This window comes from Natrix helvetica (genome assembly GCF_964273705.1).
Source record: "Natrix helvetica genome assembly, chromosome: 1".
NCBI lineage: Eukaryota > Metazoa > Chordata > Lepidosauria > Squamata > Natricidae > Natrix > Natrix helvetica.
Window position 1 is genome coordinate 312,740,873 of NC_138548.1, and position 18,515 is coordinate 312,759,387.

The window sequence follows — 18,515 nt, forward strand, 5'->3', positions numbered from 1 at the left end:
CCAGTGCGCATGCACGCGCTGGCCAGCTGAGTTCACCTTTTAAAAAACTATTTTTCGCCTTCCCCAGGCTCCAGAGGCTTTATAGGAGCCTGGGGAGGGCGAAAAGAGCCTCCCCGCCCCCCCCTGGGGGGCTTCAGGGACTGTCCCTGAAGGCTTCGGAACGCTTAAAACCACCCTCCGAGCAAACCGGAAGTGACTTCCAGGTTGCTCAGAGGGTCGTTTTAAGCATTCCGAAGGCTTCAGGGACTGTCCAGAGGCTTCCCTGATGCCTTCGGAGCGCTTAAAACGACCCTCCGAGCAACCCGGAAGTCACTTCCGGTTTGCTCGGAGGGTGGTTTTAAGCGTTCCGAAGGCTTCAGGGAAGCCTCTGGACAGTCCCTAAAGCCTCCGCAGGGCCTCTGGGGGGTCGGGGGAGGCTCTTTTCGCCCTCCCCAGGCTCCTATAAAGCCCCTGGAGCATGGGGAGGGCAAAAAAAACATGTTAAAATGGGGGGGGGTGTCACGCGTTTTGCACGCATGCGCACTGGGGGGTTCGCGCATTGCATTATGGGTGTGGCATGCCCGCACTCGACCCCCCTGCGCTCCCCCCACTTGTGGCACACGAGCCAAAAAAGGTTCGCCATCACTGGCTTAGGCCATGTACATGGGTCATACATGATTTCCCACAATTCTATGGAAGAATTTCATTGGATTATATACTTTGAAATCACATCCAAGGACGAATACAAGCATTTTTGTATTTTGTTCAGTGCAAAAGTTGCACATAACCCTTCCCAGAATATCCTAGTTTTAGACAGAGAGAGTTAATTTGGGGGAAAAATGAACATATAACCCTATTCGGGTTTTTACAGGGCCAGCATTTCAATCATTAGGAAATACAATTAATGTTCGCACCGCCTACAAACAAGTAATTGTGACTTGCGACTTATCACTTAGGGGAAACAAACCACTCTTTGTTTCACAGCTAAATTCCACCTTGCACCCCCTGGGGGTTCGGGGACCTCAGGTTGGGAACCCCTGGCCTAGAAGGAAGAACAGGTGCTCAGATTCATTTTAATGGATGAGCTAACTAATGACTTCTACTGGAAAGAGCAGAACTTGGAAAGAATCTTGAGATTAAAACAATACCCTTGAAAAAGAGGTGCATGTATAGGAAAATCCTCAGCAATAATAGTTTAAACTAGCTTATGAAACTCTATTTTCATATTTGCTGCTGGGCCACAGAATTCACCTCCCATATCAAAAGACACACAGTTTTGAGTTAGGATGGAAGGAAATAATAACATATCTTTAGTGGAATATTTGCACAAAAATGCATTTATGTGAAATGGGAATTATCTGTGTGAGCATCTGATCTGCTAACAAAATGCTTGATGAAACATTATTTGGACTTGGAATATAATACTTCTCCATCTATAGAATTCTCATTTTGATGCAAGCCATGCGTAAAACTTGCTACTTGGTTACCCAGAAATGCACAAAAAATGAAATTTCTGATAAATCCTTTGCAAATGTTTATTCAATGAACTAAGGATAAATTTTATGTACTGAAACCAGAACCAGCAGTAAAACTTTTAACTACTTCTGTTACCTTGGGCCAGTCTTAGGCTCTTTCAAATAATTCAACACAATTATTTGATCTTTCAAATAATTCACCAGAAGTGATGCTCACAGATTATAATGGAATTCAATTTTGGGTATGTACAGTATAGGAATCTAAATGTTATAAATACCATGCAGTTGGATGATGTTTTAATTCATGTAGTTAGATTATCATAGCTATTGTCACAAAATGGCAGTTGTATTAGATATGGAGAGTTATGGAAAAATAATTGGTAAAATTGTTCCTGGTCATCCATTTTAAGCCTCCTACCCTCCATATCACCCTACCATCCCAATTATTTTTAGTTTGGCTTTTTGGGCAGTTGGACAGACATCTAAAGAAAACTTTGAAGTACAGTCCTTCACCAATTTTGGATCCCGCAGCTATTTTTTAAAAGGTTTGGGTTTTTTGTATTAAAATATGCTAAATGTTTATTAATTAAAATAGTTTTCTTTAAAAGACAAGTAGTGATATAACAGGTAAAATAGGGAATCAGACAGACTCTAGAAGTTCCCTAGGCTCTTTGGGGGACTCCACGTTTAAGCCATACAATTTGAAAGAATAGATATATTCATGGCCACGGTTTGTGCCTCACTGCCTTCCCTAACTTTGCTCCTTCCAGGCATGCTCAGATTGCAGCTCAGGTTGCCGGGAATTTTAGAAGTTATACTTTCCATTTAGCTAGACAGTTTAAACAAGTTTCAAATCCAAGTTTGAAGGATATTGCCAAACCCTTTCTGTTCTTTACAAATGAGAGCTATTACAATATAGGACCTATTTGTCAGAGAACTATTCGTGAGAACTGTTACAGTATAGGACTCAAATAAAGTATGGTACTATTAAATTTTTAAAATTTATTTTATTAAATGTCCTTTATATTTTATTTTCTCTAGCTGGTCCTTATCTCTCTCAGAACACCAAAGTATGATTAAGCTAAGATCAGCTAAGTCTACCTATCTAATTATTTAAAACAGATATTTAGACCAGGGGCTGTTAGCTATCTACGTGTTGTAAAAACGCTTCTTTCTGTCCAACAGGCTTTCAGCTGGCCCTGGTTTTTATTTTAATGTTTCCCTCATTTATAAATACACACATACATACATGCTGTATATTGATATATACAGAATTTTGCCCAATTTTATGACCTTTCTTGCCACAGTTGTTAAGTGAATCACTGCAGTTGTTAAGTTAGTAACACGGTTGTTAAATGAATCTGGTCTCCCCATTAACTTTGCTTGTCGGAAGGTCGCAACAGTTGATCACATGACCCTGGGACACTGCAACCTTCATAAATATGACTCAATTGCCAAGCATCTGAATTTTGATCACATGATCTTGGGGATGCTGGAATGGTCCTAAGTGTGAAAAATGTTCATACGTCACTTTTTCAGTGCCATTGTAACTTCTAACAGTCACTAGTTGACCTGTTGTAAGTCAAGGATTACTTGTATTACACACTGTATATGGCAGAATCCAAAGTAGTAGGCAGGGATTTCTATGGGGTGGCGGGTTTGATTTGGAGAGCCATGGTGGTGCAGTGGTTAGAATGCAGTACTGCAGGCTACTTCTGCTGCCTGCTGGCTGCTTGCAATTTGGCAGTTCAAATCTCACCAGGTTGATTCAGCCTTCCATTCTTCCGAGGTGGGTAAAATGAAGACCCAGATTGTTGGGGAAAAGATGCTGACTCTGTAAACCACTTAGAAAGGGCTGTAAAGCACTATGAAGCAGTATATACTGTAAGTCTAAGTGCTATTGCTATTAAAGCCCTTGCATATAGAAGCTCTTCCTAACCCAAGATCTTTAATGTGTATGTGTGTGTGACTTTTGTAAATGAGGTTATACAGTTCTACGCTAATCATTTATATGCATAGCTGTACCATTGACCTACAGCTTTCCTCTGCTAATACAAACAATGTAACCGTGCTTTGGAATGTTTGTTTCCGGATTCTCTGTGCAAGACCTGAGATAATGAAAGTTATGTAATTTGACAACTACACACTAAGTCTGACATAACAATATTTCTGAATTGTTTCAGCAGTTCAGTAAATGCTAATTGGCATCCTCATTATAATTCTCTTGACAAAAGGAAACTCTACCAATTATAAATGTACTGAGAGGCCTTAGTTGTGTGTCTTGACATTGACATTGATTGGTTTATCATCCCAGGAGTACCTTGGTTTACAACGTTAAACTCACGTTGTGCCACTAACATTGCCTTGTTTGGAGTAGAATGCCTCATAAGGCATCCAGATTCTCATAGGTACCTACAAATTTCTCCAGGACAGAATCTGCTATAAAGCTTTTCTCTTCCAAAGTTTTCTTTCTGCATGCTCATGACAGATTCCAAAAAATAAATTCCCAGATTTTAATTCCACACAGGTAAGGCACTGTCGTTCATATCTTTTTGCACAATTATTCATGCATTACTCTTGATTCAACTTTATTTCAAGATTTGTCTTTTGGGGGATAGGAGGAAAATGCCAACATAGTCATTTCTTTGTGATGCAAGACTGAAATCTTTAACATCTTCTACTTGACTTCCCTGTCACAGTGTCCGTACCCAATTTTTATTTGTTTAGCTGAGAAACATTTTTCAATCCAAAGCGACTTCAGTTATTTATTTAAAATGTCTCTGCATTATGCCTGGGCCACTTACCATTCCCCTTTCCCAAAAGGAATGAATACGTTTGCAGAGGATGTGAGGGGACAGTGGAAGATGGAGAATGACAGTGGGTTGGAAATGTTGGTAAAGTGATGATGAGAAAAGGAGAAGCGAATGACTTCTGGATAAGCAATGGAGGACTAAATAAAAGCTCCATGTTCAGCAGAGCCAATGACCAGACTAGGACAAGGAGTTGGTGAATAGTTCAGCAAGTCAATATTTCTCTCTACATAAAGGGATCAACCTGGGATCACCCCCAAAAAACTTCATACAAAGGCTCCCTACAAGGAGTCAATAACAATGAATTTACAAATAAATAAAACCAGTAATTATTTACTAACTAAAAGGAAAATTTAAATAAATGAGCGCTCAGCAAACCAGTTGTTAAACAGGTAGTATCCCACCCCTGATTTTATCAATAGTCACATCCACACAGTAGCCATTTTTTTACAGGCCATCATGCTAATTAAGTTTATACAGTACATACTAAAGTTAATGGAATTCTTAAATCATCTGCATTTTTTTCATGCTTACAAGGAAATTTGAATAAAGTTTGTACTTTCACGAGGTGCAATGTTTATATGAGGTGGATGATTGTCATAGCACAGGCCTAGAAAATGTGGAATTAAGTCTAATGTGTTCGGGATCAGATTGTAGAACTGTGACACATTTTTTCCCCTATAAAATACTTAGATCATTTGTAATCTTTAAATCATGCTGTGCATCACCCAGAAGCTCTTGTATCTATATAGTTGAAAATAAATACTCAAAGAGTCAACCAAGAGCTGATAATGATCAGTGGTCAGTTTTAAATGTTAATTGACAGACAAGTTCTCAGTTGGCTTCAGCAAGGCCAGAAAATCAACAGATCATCAAATGTGTTTCTATTTAGCAGATCACACATTTTGGGTGAAAATAAAGCAGAAGGTTATTCATCATTGTCTGCAAATATTGTAAGCTGAAAGAGGCCTTGCAAATAAATAGTATGCACACTGTAGATTCAGAGAAAATACGGACTCACTTTTCAGAATGAATAAAAAACTGATTTTCTCTCAGTAAGAACTATTGTACATTTACAATTAAAAATAGATTTATTCTTTAATTAAGTTCAACAGCATATGGTGATCTTCAGTTTTAATTTAAAACCCTCATACAAATATTCCCATTTATATATCCATATTCTACCCATCCTCCTGAGAAGCTTATATAATAGGTAAAGAAACTATTTTCTTATGCGTCTTTGCTTTTTAATTTGTGCTGGAGCTGCCTCTTCTATGCAATGTTTTCTGATTTTTAATAGCTTTCTCTGAACTCTAATAATGCAATGAATTCTAGAGTTTGCAAAATTATTTAAATGAGATGAGTAACAAGTACATAATTATGAAATCAAATTATGGGTAATAGGTGTTTATTCTAATGATAGTATTCTTTCACATTGAGAGTAGAACATCTCTATGTCCCAAAAAGTTATAGAAAAGACTTGCTTATTTGCTTTGTGAAGAACTTCAAGCCACAGGTACCAATTTGGTGAGTTGATGGCCTCAGAAATATACATATATAAATAAATAGTCTAGTTTATCCAGCTTATTCCATTGATTGTTTTGTGTTAAGGATTGATTTGGAGTATAATTATAAAGCTCCATTTTTCCAGTTCCAGACATTGTTCATGGCCTTGTCAGTGAATATATCTGCTTATAATCATAATCTAGAGGTTGGGGACAGAAGCTGAATAATTGCTTTGATTGTGCTTACTCAAAATATAAATTGGTTTTAATAATAAAGTTTAGCAATCACGCAAACACACACCTGGACTATAATCCTAATCTATCAGCAAAGATACTTAATTTTCTTTAAGAACTGACAGGTGCAAAATATCATCCAAGAGATCTGATTTGTGCTTTTGGGTCCCTGTAAACAAGCATACCTGCACACACATTTACATACAGAGGTCCAGGTATGACTTCAATATTCTTCTATTTTACTTTTTACTTCCATGTGAGAGAGGAACATGATACAGCATAGTGCTGGTGTTCTAGGAATTAGGAGAGCTAGACTGAAATCATGTGAATTATGCAGTACTTTTTTATTATATGAGGGCTTTTTGATAATAACATGTAGAATATGTTAAAACACAATTAGATCGTATATTTTAGAGCTCCATTCAAGATCATTTAGTGTTCAGCAAATCTATAAATGCCTTGGATGTCAACTTTTCAGATAAATAATAAGGGGAGTAACAAACAATGTGGAATGATGGCAGAAACCAACAAAATTAATTTCAACAAAGGCTAATGCATTTAAGTAAGAAAAATCAAAGACACTCATATAGAATGGAAGAACATATTGGGCAGCGGTACATGAAAAGGGGATCTTGTTGGATCACAAGCTGAACATGAACCAGGCAAATGCAATCAACATCAAGAGAAGTTAACATTTCTCTTTACTATGTGGTCACACATAGGAAATTAAATCCAGTACTGGTCATTTAATATAGGAAGGATATTAACAAATTGGAGGAGGTCCATAAAACAGTAACCAAGCTAATAAAAGGCTGGTGTTGTTGGTTTTTTTAGGAAGAATGTTTGAAGAAGCTAGTATGATTAGCCCAGAAAAAAGAAGATTGTGAGGAGATGTGATATCTGTCTTCTAATATCTGGGTAGAACAGAAATATGAAAACAAAATTAAAATAAATATGAATGGTTATTGTGTAGAAGAGAACAGAATTGTTGAGATTTGTTACCAAAGAAAATACTTAAGAGATTACAGTATAATAAAGAAACTAGATTTTGGCAGAATATGGGTAGACTTTTTCTAACAGTAAGAGCTGTTCAACCATAGAAAAATTGCCTCAGGAGATTTATTTATTTATTTATTTATTTCTTAGCGCTTATAGACCGCCCCCTCTCCCGAAAGGGACTCAGGGCGGTGTACAGATGATGGAGTCTCCTTCATTGGAGGCTTTTAAAGGGAGGCTAGATGTTAGGAATACAGTTGTAAAGGATAATTTTACTGAGCAGGCAGATTCACTTGATGATCTGTGTAGTATCTTTCATACTTTACATTCTATGATACTCTGAAAGTACTTAAATATTTTTGCTGGATTGAGAAAAAACTATGAGATGGAAAGACTAGTTGTCTGAAAGAGTCAAATAATATCCACACTCATATCCACATTCATTTCCCTGCTAATAATGGACTGGACATGTGAAGTAAAAATGTTATGGAGAGGTACCTATCTTTTTTCTGTCAAAGCACATGTGGCGTTCTAAGTCAGCCTGCCACATAGTTGCTGAACTGCTACATCATCTGAGAAAATATATTGTCTGAAAGCAACTTTGATTGGAGAGAAATGGATTTTATACCAGGAGTCTTAAAATGCAATTCCAATGTTCAATAATAGAAGTGTCCTATTACTCCATTTCCTCAAAATATATGTTAGGAAATGACTTGTTAGAAAATATACCTACATTAAAACCTCCACTCATTTGGAAAGTTTGTAGGTCAGTAGAAATAATGGAAGAATAACTCTAGGAAAAATAAGTGATATATCACATTGTAATCACAATTATATGCCTAATTTGCCTTATATGACCCAAATAGTTTTTAAAGATGTTTAAAGAATTAAAGAATTTTAAGCTAAATTGTGGTAATTAGGAATTCTAGAACATCTGGAGCACACAGGGAAGAGAATGTAATGTATCTTCTATTTGTAGGTACTGTTTTTATTTTTTTCAAATTTAACTCTCATAATAATACTGACTCATCAGAACTGAGCTGATTTCTCTTCATTCTTTAAGAACCCTGAAAAATCTAGAAATCAGTTTAATTTGGAAGATGTATAATTAATTCAAAATAACTCTTCAGGCTAAAGTAATGTGGCTTTAACAAGTCTCTTCCTGTGTCCTCCCTATTCTACTGTTTCTTTTCAGAGAGCTCCCTTGGTACCCTTTCAATAAGTATTCTATGAAGGCAATTTTCAGAATTTAATTGAACCTCACTTAACTGCTTAAAACTTTGTAAAAAGCTCTCAGCCAGAGATGTGGAGAAAAACAAGTTTTTAATGAGATGGAATTCCAGACTGAGGAAGATAAACAGAGATTCTTTGATATTCCAAATCATTTATAATAGGATTTCTCCTTTAATTCTGCTTGCATGTTCTTATTTATAAAAATCAGGGATTACATAACAGACAAACAATGTTGCAGGAACACCCTTCTTAGGCAGGCTATTTCTCTTGCTGGAGTCTTATATTCCACAGAGTACTATTCTTCTGGAAGAGTTTGAGCGGGTGCCCTTGGCAAAGCCTCTTCTAATTTGCCAATTGTTGGTAATGAATTTCCAGAGATTCAGCTGTGAAGGATTTTTGCCTTTTCTTTTTAATGCAAGAGATTAAAATGCATGACCTCAAATGGTGCCTTCCCCATCTGGTTTTCTTCCAAAAGTAGCTGAATTCAATTGGCTCTGTCATTAGGAACACAATACCACTCTTTCTTGGGCTTCTGAACAAATATAGTTATGTTCCTGGGAAAATATGGGGAGAAACAGCTACGATCGGTCAAATACTGTGAGTAGAATAAAGAATTTAGATCCCAAGGAAATGTTTCTATTCTTCAAAAGATTATTTATCATTTAAATAGCAAGGGCATCTCAAGAAGTTTTAACTGGGGCATCAAATCATGATATGATCACTGTTAGGGAAAAATAGAGTGGGCAATTACTGGGAAAAACAACTAATTCCAGTTTTCTTCCAATCCTTTTTCTTTGCAATGGCACAAAGTCTAAACTACATGATATGGTAGATATGCAGCTTGCAGTTGACCCATCATTTCCCCCCTACCAATATGTCCTAAGCCCTGCAACACCTATATGGTCTTCCTTAAAGCAACCCGACTTATTTCGGACTTCTGGGTAAGTTTGGAAAAAAGAGGTTCCTGCTTTACAATTCTATAAATGGCTCATTTTTTTTCACAAGGCACTTTTGCTAAAAGCCTGAAAATGCTAAGCTACTTTAATGAGGACCAAAATGATGCTATAAGACCCCTGTTGGAGTTCTTCCAAATAGCTTTTAACTGTGCAGGGTCTATTGAAGTTATTCATTAAATATATTTTCCTTTTTCTTCCGAGGTCTTGCTCTTGTATGTTAGATTATGTTGAGCAGGCTTTATTCTGCAGGTATTGTTGTTGGAATTTCAAGATAGAAATTCTATCTTGGCCTGGAAACCTACTGTTCTTCTCTTGCCAGAAATAAGCTGAAATCTCACCCCCTAGGTCCTAGGCTGCACACATTTAATAAATCTAACTTTACTTGTATGTACACATTTACATTCATCAACATGAAAAATAAGGGCTTTGAAAACAGATTCTCTTCCAGTTCCCTGCATTTCTCTTTTGGGGTCATAAACTGTCTCCTAGCTCTCTTGATGTTTAGTTGAATGTTTGCAACAGCAGGATCTTCCAAACAGAAAAAGCTTTTTCTTACTGGAATCCAACAAACAGAAATAATACCTCAAATGAAGAAGAGTGGGGAAAGATGAGGCTAGAGACTCTGAGGAACGTCCAACACAATTTTATTTGAAAGTAACAGCAACAAGCAATACAGGAGAGAATCGCCGTTCCTCTGCCTGACAGCTATTTATACGAAGAGCTGTCAGGCAGAGAAACCAATCAGGGAAGCAGAACAGCCCGCCTTCAGCCAAGCCGCGCCTGATTGGCTAAGGCGCGGCATGGCTGTTGCTAGCTGTCAACAGAGGGAATCCCCGGTCGTATGTCGGGGAGGAAAGGAATATAACACTCCTTCCCCCCTAGCGAGGACGCATGCGTGACAGCGGAGCATGCGTAGTCGCTAAGATAGGCAGGGCGGCGTCGGACACGCCCAGAACGCCTCAGAACTGGGCAGACCGTCGGAGGAGGAGGTGGTGTCCGTGGGAGCTCCTCCCTGAAGGGAGTGGAGCTCCGGGCGCCATCTTGAAGGCCTAACCCAGGCGGAGGTGGAGGCGGAGACTCAGGAGCTGGTAGGTAGGGCCGGGGTGGCGTGGCCGCTGGCGGGCTTGAGGCAGGGAATTTTGAATTACTATTAGGGAAAGGCTGGCCTGATTGAGGGAAGGCCAAGGCGGGGTACAATGTCGGAACTGGTAGCCCAACGGGGGCTGGAACGCTGGACGGCTGTGGACGGCAGAAGGCGCCAGGCCCAGTCTCTGCTGGTACATCTTGCGGCACGGGCAGCGGCCACGGTGGAGGGATCGGTTGCGGCGGCAACCCCAGGGCCTGCGGTGGAATGGCAAAGGCCGACCCTGCAGGGATGTTGTGTGGATCCGAAGGTTGGCGACGCCTTAACTGATCCACGTGGCGGCGCCAGTCTGCACCGTCGGCGGTCCGGACCCTGTAAGAGCAAGGGCCGGTTACAGAAGTGACGGTGGCAGGCACCCACTTAAGATCCCCAGAGAAGGCCTTTGCCCAGACTGGATCGCCCTCCAGGAAGGAACGGGGAGGGGGTCCCAGGTTGCTCGGCTGTGCCTCAGAATAGGTTGGGTGCAACCTATCTAAGGTGGTCCGCAGGCGCCGGCCCATCAGCAGCTCAGCAGGGGTTTTCCCTGACAGTGGGCACGGGGTGGAATGCTGAACCAGGAGGTAAGCAGCCACCCTCGTGGGCCAGTCGCCCTTGTCCATTCGTCCAAGGGCGTCCTTAGCCGAGCAGACAGCGCGTTCCGCCCGGCCATTGCTGGCCGGATGATAGGGGGCGACCGGGGCGTGCCGGATGCCCTGGGAGGCCAGGAATTCCTGGAACACGGCGGACGCAAACTGGGGCCCATTGTCCGACACAACGACGTCTGGCAAGCCGTGGGTGGCAAACAGACGCGTTAATGCTCGGACAGTGGCCTCGGCTGTGGTGGAGGTCATGAGAATGAGCTCCACCCAGCGCGAGTAAGAGTCTACCACGACCAGGAAAACCTGGCCTCGGAAAGGCCCAGCGTAATCCAAGTGGAGGCGTGACCATGGGCCACGAGGAATCTCCCACTCCCGCGGCGGGGCCGCTGGAGGCGCTGGACGGGAGACCTGGCAGGTCGAGCACCTGGCAACCCAGGTAGCTATCTCATCGTCCAGACGGGGCCACCAAACATAGCTGCGCGCCAGCGCCTTCATGCGCGCTATGCCCGGATGGCCCTCATGGAGGCGAGATAGCACCTGTTCACGTAGGGTGGGCGGAATGATCACCCTGTCCCCCCACAGGAGGCACCCACTGTGGAGGGACAGCTCTAGCTGCCTGGCCTTGTAGGGGCGGTGGTCGTCCGACACCGGCCCCCCAGGCCATCCCCGCAGAACCCAGGTCATCACCTGGGAGAGGGTGGGGTCAGCCAGAGACGCTACAGCCACATCGCCCGCGGAGAGCGGCAAGGCGAGGTCTGCAATGGCCAAAACAGACAGGCAAGGCACTGTCTGCGGGTCAGAGACGGGCAAGGGGCAGCGGCTGAGGGCGTCAGCGTGCCCCAGCTGCTTGCCAGGGCGGTAGACCAGGGCATACGAGTATGCCGCTAGGAACTCCACCCAGCGCGTCATCCGGGGTGACAGGATGGGAGGGGTCGGACGGTCACCGGCCAGAAGCCCAAGGAGCGGCTTGTGGTCAGTGAAGAGCGTGAAATGCTGTCCGTAGAGGTATTCGTGGAACTTTTTAACCCCGGACACGGCAGCCAGAGCCTCCTTGTCGATCTGGCTGTAGTTTCTCTCCGCTGGAGAGAGTGTCCGGGAATAAAAAGCTATGGGGGCTTCTGAGCCGTTGGGGATGACATGGCTCAGGACAGCCCCCAAACCCACGGGGGAGGCGTCACACACTAGAGTCAGGGGCATCCTGTCACTATATTGGACTAGGACTGCCTCTGACGTCAGCATGTCTTTGACAGCCGCGAACGCATGCGCTTCGCGGCTGCCCCAGCGCCAGGCCGCAGATCGGTCGAGCAACCGATGCAGCGGCTCGGCTAGTGACGCCTTGTGCGGCAAAAATGGCGCGTAGAAATTTAAAAGCCCTAAGAACGACTGCAGCTCCGCCTTAGAGGCGGGGGTGGGGGCGTTCTTAATGGCTGCGACTTTAGCAGGGGTGGGGTGGATTCCGTGGGCGTCTATGGAGAAGCCCAGGAAGTCCACTTTAGGCACAGCAAATGAACATTTGCTGCGTTTTAATTTGAGACCCGCGCCCCTAAAACGGTCGAGGACCTTCCCCAACATTTCGAGGAGTCCTGAGCGGCTGGAAGCAGCGAATATAACATCAAATACCTAGAATTAGAATTAGGATAGAGTTGGAAGGGACTTTGGGGGTTTTCTAGCCCAGCCCCCTCTTCTGGCAGGAGACCCTATACCATTTTCAATAGGTGGTTGCCCAGTCTCTTCTTAAAAACCTCCTGTGATGAAGCCTCTATGATTTCTGAAGGCAAGTATTCCACTGGTTAATTATCTTCACTGTTAGGAAGTTTCTCCTTAATTACAGGTTGCTTCTCCCTTTGATTAATTTCCAACCATTGTTTATTGTCCTGCCCTCTGGTGCTTTGGAGAATAATTTGACCCCCTCTTCTTTGTGGCGCCCTGCAAATACTGAAAACTCAGGCATAGGCCTTTTCTGTCATTCTGAGTTTATGACTGGTCAATGGATTAAATCAGGGGTGTCCAAACTTGGGAACTTTAAGACTTGTGGACTTCAACTCCCAGAATTCCCCAGCCAGGCTGGCTGGGGAATTCTGAGAGTTGAAGTCCACAAGTCTTAAAGTTCCCAAGTTTGGACACCCCTGGATTAAATAATAATTCATTGAGCAGGGCTGTCAATTATTTTCCCGTTCCCCTGTTTATCCTCCTTCATTGCTTTTTTATATGCAGAGATTATTTCTGAATCCTTCTCCTGTATCTTTAAGGAGGGAAAACTGTAGAAACTTTTGTATGAGGGAAGGTGTTTGCTAGCTTTACAAAGATTCAGAAGGGACAATGATCAAAATAGAAAATCTGAGCAAATATACAATAGAGGTCCTAGTTAATAATGTTTTCATGTACTCGAGCAGCCTCAGCTTCATTCTCATAAGACCATTAGGGCAATCATACTGAATTGCAAAGTCTGAAGCATTGAGACTAAGATGCCACAGAGAGCAGAGAGATAATTTAATGATTCCGCACACATTAATAAAGATAATTGATTTTCTTGTGGCCATCCTGCCAACCTTTGAAGATAAGAATAAATTTCTGCAGTAGTTTCTTGCCATAGAGACTGGAAAAAAATGACAAAACATGTCATGTTGTTATAATATAAACCAACTAATTCATATACTTGTGTTCAATTTGGGACATAAATATCAAAGGCATAGGTTCACACTGGGATATTGCAATGCACATTGCTTCTATGTTTCTATATTTAGACTTTGTACCGGATTCCTATGGTGGCTGAGCTTTAAATTAATATTTTACCTAGCATTTTTATGCGTGTAAATTGACCTGGAATGACATACCTATGTTGACATTCCATTTAGTCATAACAATTTAATCTGCAGAGAGATTTGTAATGTATTATTGCGGACTATTTCCACCACAGCACCTTCACCCTCCAGGTAGTTCTGCAATTCCCAGAATTTTCCAATCAGCATACTAATAAAAAACAGAGACTGTACTGGCTACATTGTTAAAATAAAAAATAGCAGAACCAAATTGTGCACCCTGGTTGGTAAGTAAGAATGGAGTTTCCACAGTGATGCAGGAAATAAACCAAGTAAAAGTATAATAAAATAAGTGTATAAAATGGAGGTAATTGTCATTTGCCAGTTATTTCATACTGTTTTCTTTACTAATAAAAAAAAGTTTGCTCCTCCTTAGTTCATTGACAAAGCAATACTTCTTATACATATATATTCTCCTGTTCCTTTTCTCTAACTCACAAGAAAAAGAGTGGTAGGGGAATGAAATCTTTCATTTCATAGAATCAAATTGCTAGGAAAAAATAAAAAGTGGCCCCTCTATCTCTTAAAAATCTGTTTGCTCTTACCTAGGACATAAATCTCATGGTTGACTGCAACTGTGCTGAAGCGGTATTTGGAATACTTCATCGGCGCACACTCTGTCCATTTGTCTTGGCTTGGGTTATACTGCAATGTTCGGTTGCTTAATCGATCAGGCTCATCATCGGGAAGATCCATCTGTGTGAAATATGACAGCCATATAATAATACAGCATTTGGAGCCCTCTAAACACGCCTGCATGCTATTCATCATGGAGGACAGCTGAACAGATAAATAACACAAAGACATCAATTATAGCTGCAAAGTGATTCATACCAACTAGTGGACCCCATGACTTGTGGCTTAGAAGTGCATTGAAGAAGACACAGGAATAACGACACATATATATATATTCTGCAGCAAGGAAGCTGAGGATCTGGGTAATAATAAACCATCCATAGACCCAGCTGTGACAGCACATAGCTCTTTTTACAAGGATGCCGGGAAGTCTCAAAGAAGAAAGTCAAAAACCACTTATTTCCCCCTTGAGATCAAATTTTGATTTAGCTTCTTATTTGATTAGGCCACAACTTCCCAGAGGGAGTTTGAAGATTTATCTACTAATGCTTTGGGCGAAATAAGATTACATAACAGTAAAAACTAAACTCTGCTCTTCTTTTATTTTTGAATGGATTTTGAACTCATCTTTAGTATGCTGTCTCCCATTTTTCTTTCTCTATTGTCCTCAGGGAAGGGAGGGGAAGGGAAAATAATTATTAGACCTGATTGTATGAATAATATTATCTCCATTTATATGTATATTCAAACTGCTACATGCATGTATGTCAAGATAGATATACTGTAAGAAATTGGAACTTTGTTATTCACTAAGTTTTAATAAACTGAAAACAATGGCTCTTTAACTAGAAGGAAAATGTACAAGTTTAAAAATACATATTTTCTTTTTAGCACCCATATTCATACCTGTTATAAAAGAGATCAGCAGCTAGATTACTATTTTAGAAAATGGGCTGGTAGGTTAGCAATAACAGTCTTAATGCAAAGTTATAAATGGAGGCAAACAAATTAATATTGGCCAAATAAAGATTGGGAAAGAGATGCAATGGAAATTGCAGGGCAGGTTTAGGAAAGCTACATGGACATAGCTCAGGAATAGTCATTGCAGTTGTGCATGGAGCTAAAATAGAGATTATAATTGCACTTGTGGGGAATATCTGTAGGATGAAGGTTGAGTTTGTGGATTGGTTTCTGAACATTTCGGTACCAGATTAGGTTTTAAGGGCTTGGTGTGGTCAGTAGGTCTTGTGATGGGAGGGTAACATCAGGTTGTGAGGGTCTTGTGATGGGTCAGGTGTAGGTCACATCAGGTGAGGGTCCTTGACAGCTAGCAACAGCTATCTGAAAAACTTTATATTCTGATACACAGCAGCCAAACCACAACGCACCATGCAAAAACTAACCATACCATACACAAAAGAGGTATCAGAAATGACAGCCAGAATTATCCAACCTCTAGGAATAACAATATCTCACAAACCCACTGTCACACACTGCCAGGAATTATCCAGAAACAAAGACAAAATACAGAAGGATGAAGAAAACAATGTAATTTACAAAATCACCTGTAATAATTGCAACTAATTCTACGTGGGAAAAACTTCAATTGAAAACCAGAATCCATGAACACCAGCTGGCAGTCAATCACCACGATTCCAGATCCCTAATTGCTACCCACACTGAAGACCAAACAGCACCAATTCGATTAAACCAATACAAGCATTATGAGCCACCAGGCACACAGGTTTATCAAAGCCTGGCACTCCGGAAGCAATTACATCAACAGACACATCAACCTACAACCAGCCTACAAACCCCTCAAAATTCAAATTAACAGCACAGCAACCAGCAACAGCACTGAACCTCAACCAACCCAAGCAGCCCCATCCCACCTCCCAACCAATACCTCACCTCCCAATGACCCTCACCTGATGTGACCCTCCAATCACAAGGCCTACTGACCAAATCAATCTCTTATAAGCAGAAGAATACCAGCAATGACATTCCCTAAATTCCACTGAAGATGTTACCTAGTCTGGTAACAAAATGTTCGGAAACCAACCCACAAGCTCTGAGATTGAACCTCCACCCTCAGAGATTATAATTGTTCTGTTCCAGAATAGAAACATCAACAAAACTCATATTTATACATTGTTTTAGTTTTACAAATACAAATACAATAGACAAAGGCATCTTTCAGATGGTCCAGCATTTAGGTACAGTAGTTGTAAACAGAATTGTAAATGGAACTTTGCCTTCAAGATCAAATGATTGGAGAATGCATTAAGAAACTTGATCAAGATGAGAATAAATAATTTTAAAAACCCTCCAGATTTTGAAATGTGATTAGATATTTGTCCTTGATTCTCTAGATTTCCTGCCTCACTACCAGCACTAAACTCATTATTAACAACACACATAGAATGGGGAAGCTGTGTGAGAAGCAAAATGCAAAAAAGGAGCGGCAGTTAATATTTTGAAATAGGTTTAAGATCAATGGGTGATAAAACATTCTTTTTTAAATTTTTCTTATTACACAAAGCAATAAAGTAATTTAAGAAAAGGATTAGAAGAAATCTAGATGGATAAGACCCAAAGTAAAATGGGCATTAAGAGGCCAAAAATGTTTTGGTCTAATCTTTGGCTCACCAACTATTATAAAAGAAAGACAAGATCAAAGATAGAAGAAAGCTTTGCATGGGGCTGGCCTGTGATTCTCAGTAGTTGCAGCTGGTGCAGAATGCAACCATATGAGCAGTTTTGAGCACCTGTAATAACTCTGCTGCAGGGGTGGGTTCCGTCAGTCACTACTGCTGGTTCGCTCATGGGCATGCGTGCATGCACTTGATGTGCACTGTGCATGCATGCACAGTACAATAAAAAAATGTTCTGCGCAGAAGCAAAAAACAAGATGGCACCGCCTATCCGGATGGATGGTGGCCCCTATCCAAGCTGGAAAATCGATTTGGGGGCATGGCAGGCCTGGGTCACTGCCAGCTCCAGCGACCCAGGCCGCCAAACCACTACTGGTTTGGCTGAACCGGTAGGAACCCACCACTGCTCTGCTGTGTGCATCCTACATTGGGGGCCAGTTTGCTTCTGGGTCCAATCAAAGGTGTTGGTTATCACCTTTAAAGCCATTCATGGAACGGGAGCATGTTACCAGAGAAAAGTCTTGTCCCAATTACATCAACCCATCCCACCTGGTCATAGGCAGGGAGAATACGTTATAGAGCCTGTTCATTAAATAATTTTGACTGGCGGGATCTAGGAAAAGAGCCTTCTCTGCTGTTAGCCCTATCCTATGGAATATCTTGCCCACAGAGTTGTAGTTGCCCCCCCTTATTCAGCCTCCCTCCCTCCCTCCCTCCCTCTCTCTCTCTCTCTGCCTTTTTAAAAAAATGTTTTAACTTGTCTTTTTAGCTTTTGTCTTATTTTATTTTTCTCTGTTTTCACCTTATTTTTAATTGTATTTCTTTTATATGGTTTGTAGTTGCAAACTGCCCAGAGTAATTTGGATAGTGAGATAATAAAAATAAATAAAATAGTCTTGAAGAAACCAAAAGAGCTATAATTCTTGAGGAATAGGGATAGGATGGTATATAGCAGTGATGGCGAACCTATGGCACGCGTGCCACAGGTGGCACATGGAGCCATTTGTCAGGGCACGTGAGGCGCTGCCCTGTCAGTTGGCCAGCGCGCATGCGTGCACTGGCCAGCTGAGTTCACTATTCTTAAAAGCCATTTTTCGCCCTCCACAGGCTCCAGAGGCTTTATAGGAGCCTGGGGAGGGCGAAAAGAGCCCCCTGCCCCCCGGAGGCCCTCCGGAGGCTTCAGGGACCATCCAGAGGCTTCCCTGAAGCCTTCGGAATGCTTAAAACGACCCTCCGGCAAACCGGAAGTGACTTCTGGTTTGCTCAGAGGGTCATTTTGAGCCCTCTCGGAGGGTCGTTTTAAGCGTTCTAAAGGCTTCAGGGAAGCCTCCGGACGATCCCTGAAGCCTCCAGAGGGCCTCTGGGGGGAAGACTCTTTTCGCCCTCCCCAGGCTCCTATAAAGCCTCTGGAGCATGGGGAGGGCGAAAAAAGCATGTAAAATGGGGGGGAGCATCTGTTGTGCGCGCATGCGCACTGGGGGTCGTGCATTGCATTATGGGTGCGGCACGCCCGCACATGACCCCCCTGCGCTCCCCCCACTTGTGGCACGCGAGCC

The 18,515-nt window shown here is 41.9% G+C and overlaps 1 protein-coding gene across 2 annotated transcripts in view; it reads right to left on the reverse strand.

Annotated features, from left to right (window-relative positions):
* Window positions 1-18,515, reverse strand: part of KBTBD12 (kelch repeat and BTB domain containing 12) — a 93,145-nt gene that overhangs the window by 34,321 nt on the left and 40,309 nt on the right. For both annotated transcript variants that reach the window (XM_081939504.1, XM_081939503.1), the window contains exon 4: window positions 14,275-14,425. In XM_081939504.1, coding sequence (XP_081795630.1) covers window positions 14,275-14,425 — 151 coding nt within the window. The remainder of the gene's footprint in view (window positions 1-14,274; window positions 14,426-18,515) is intronic.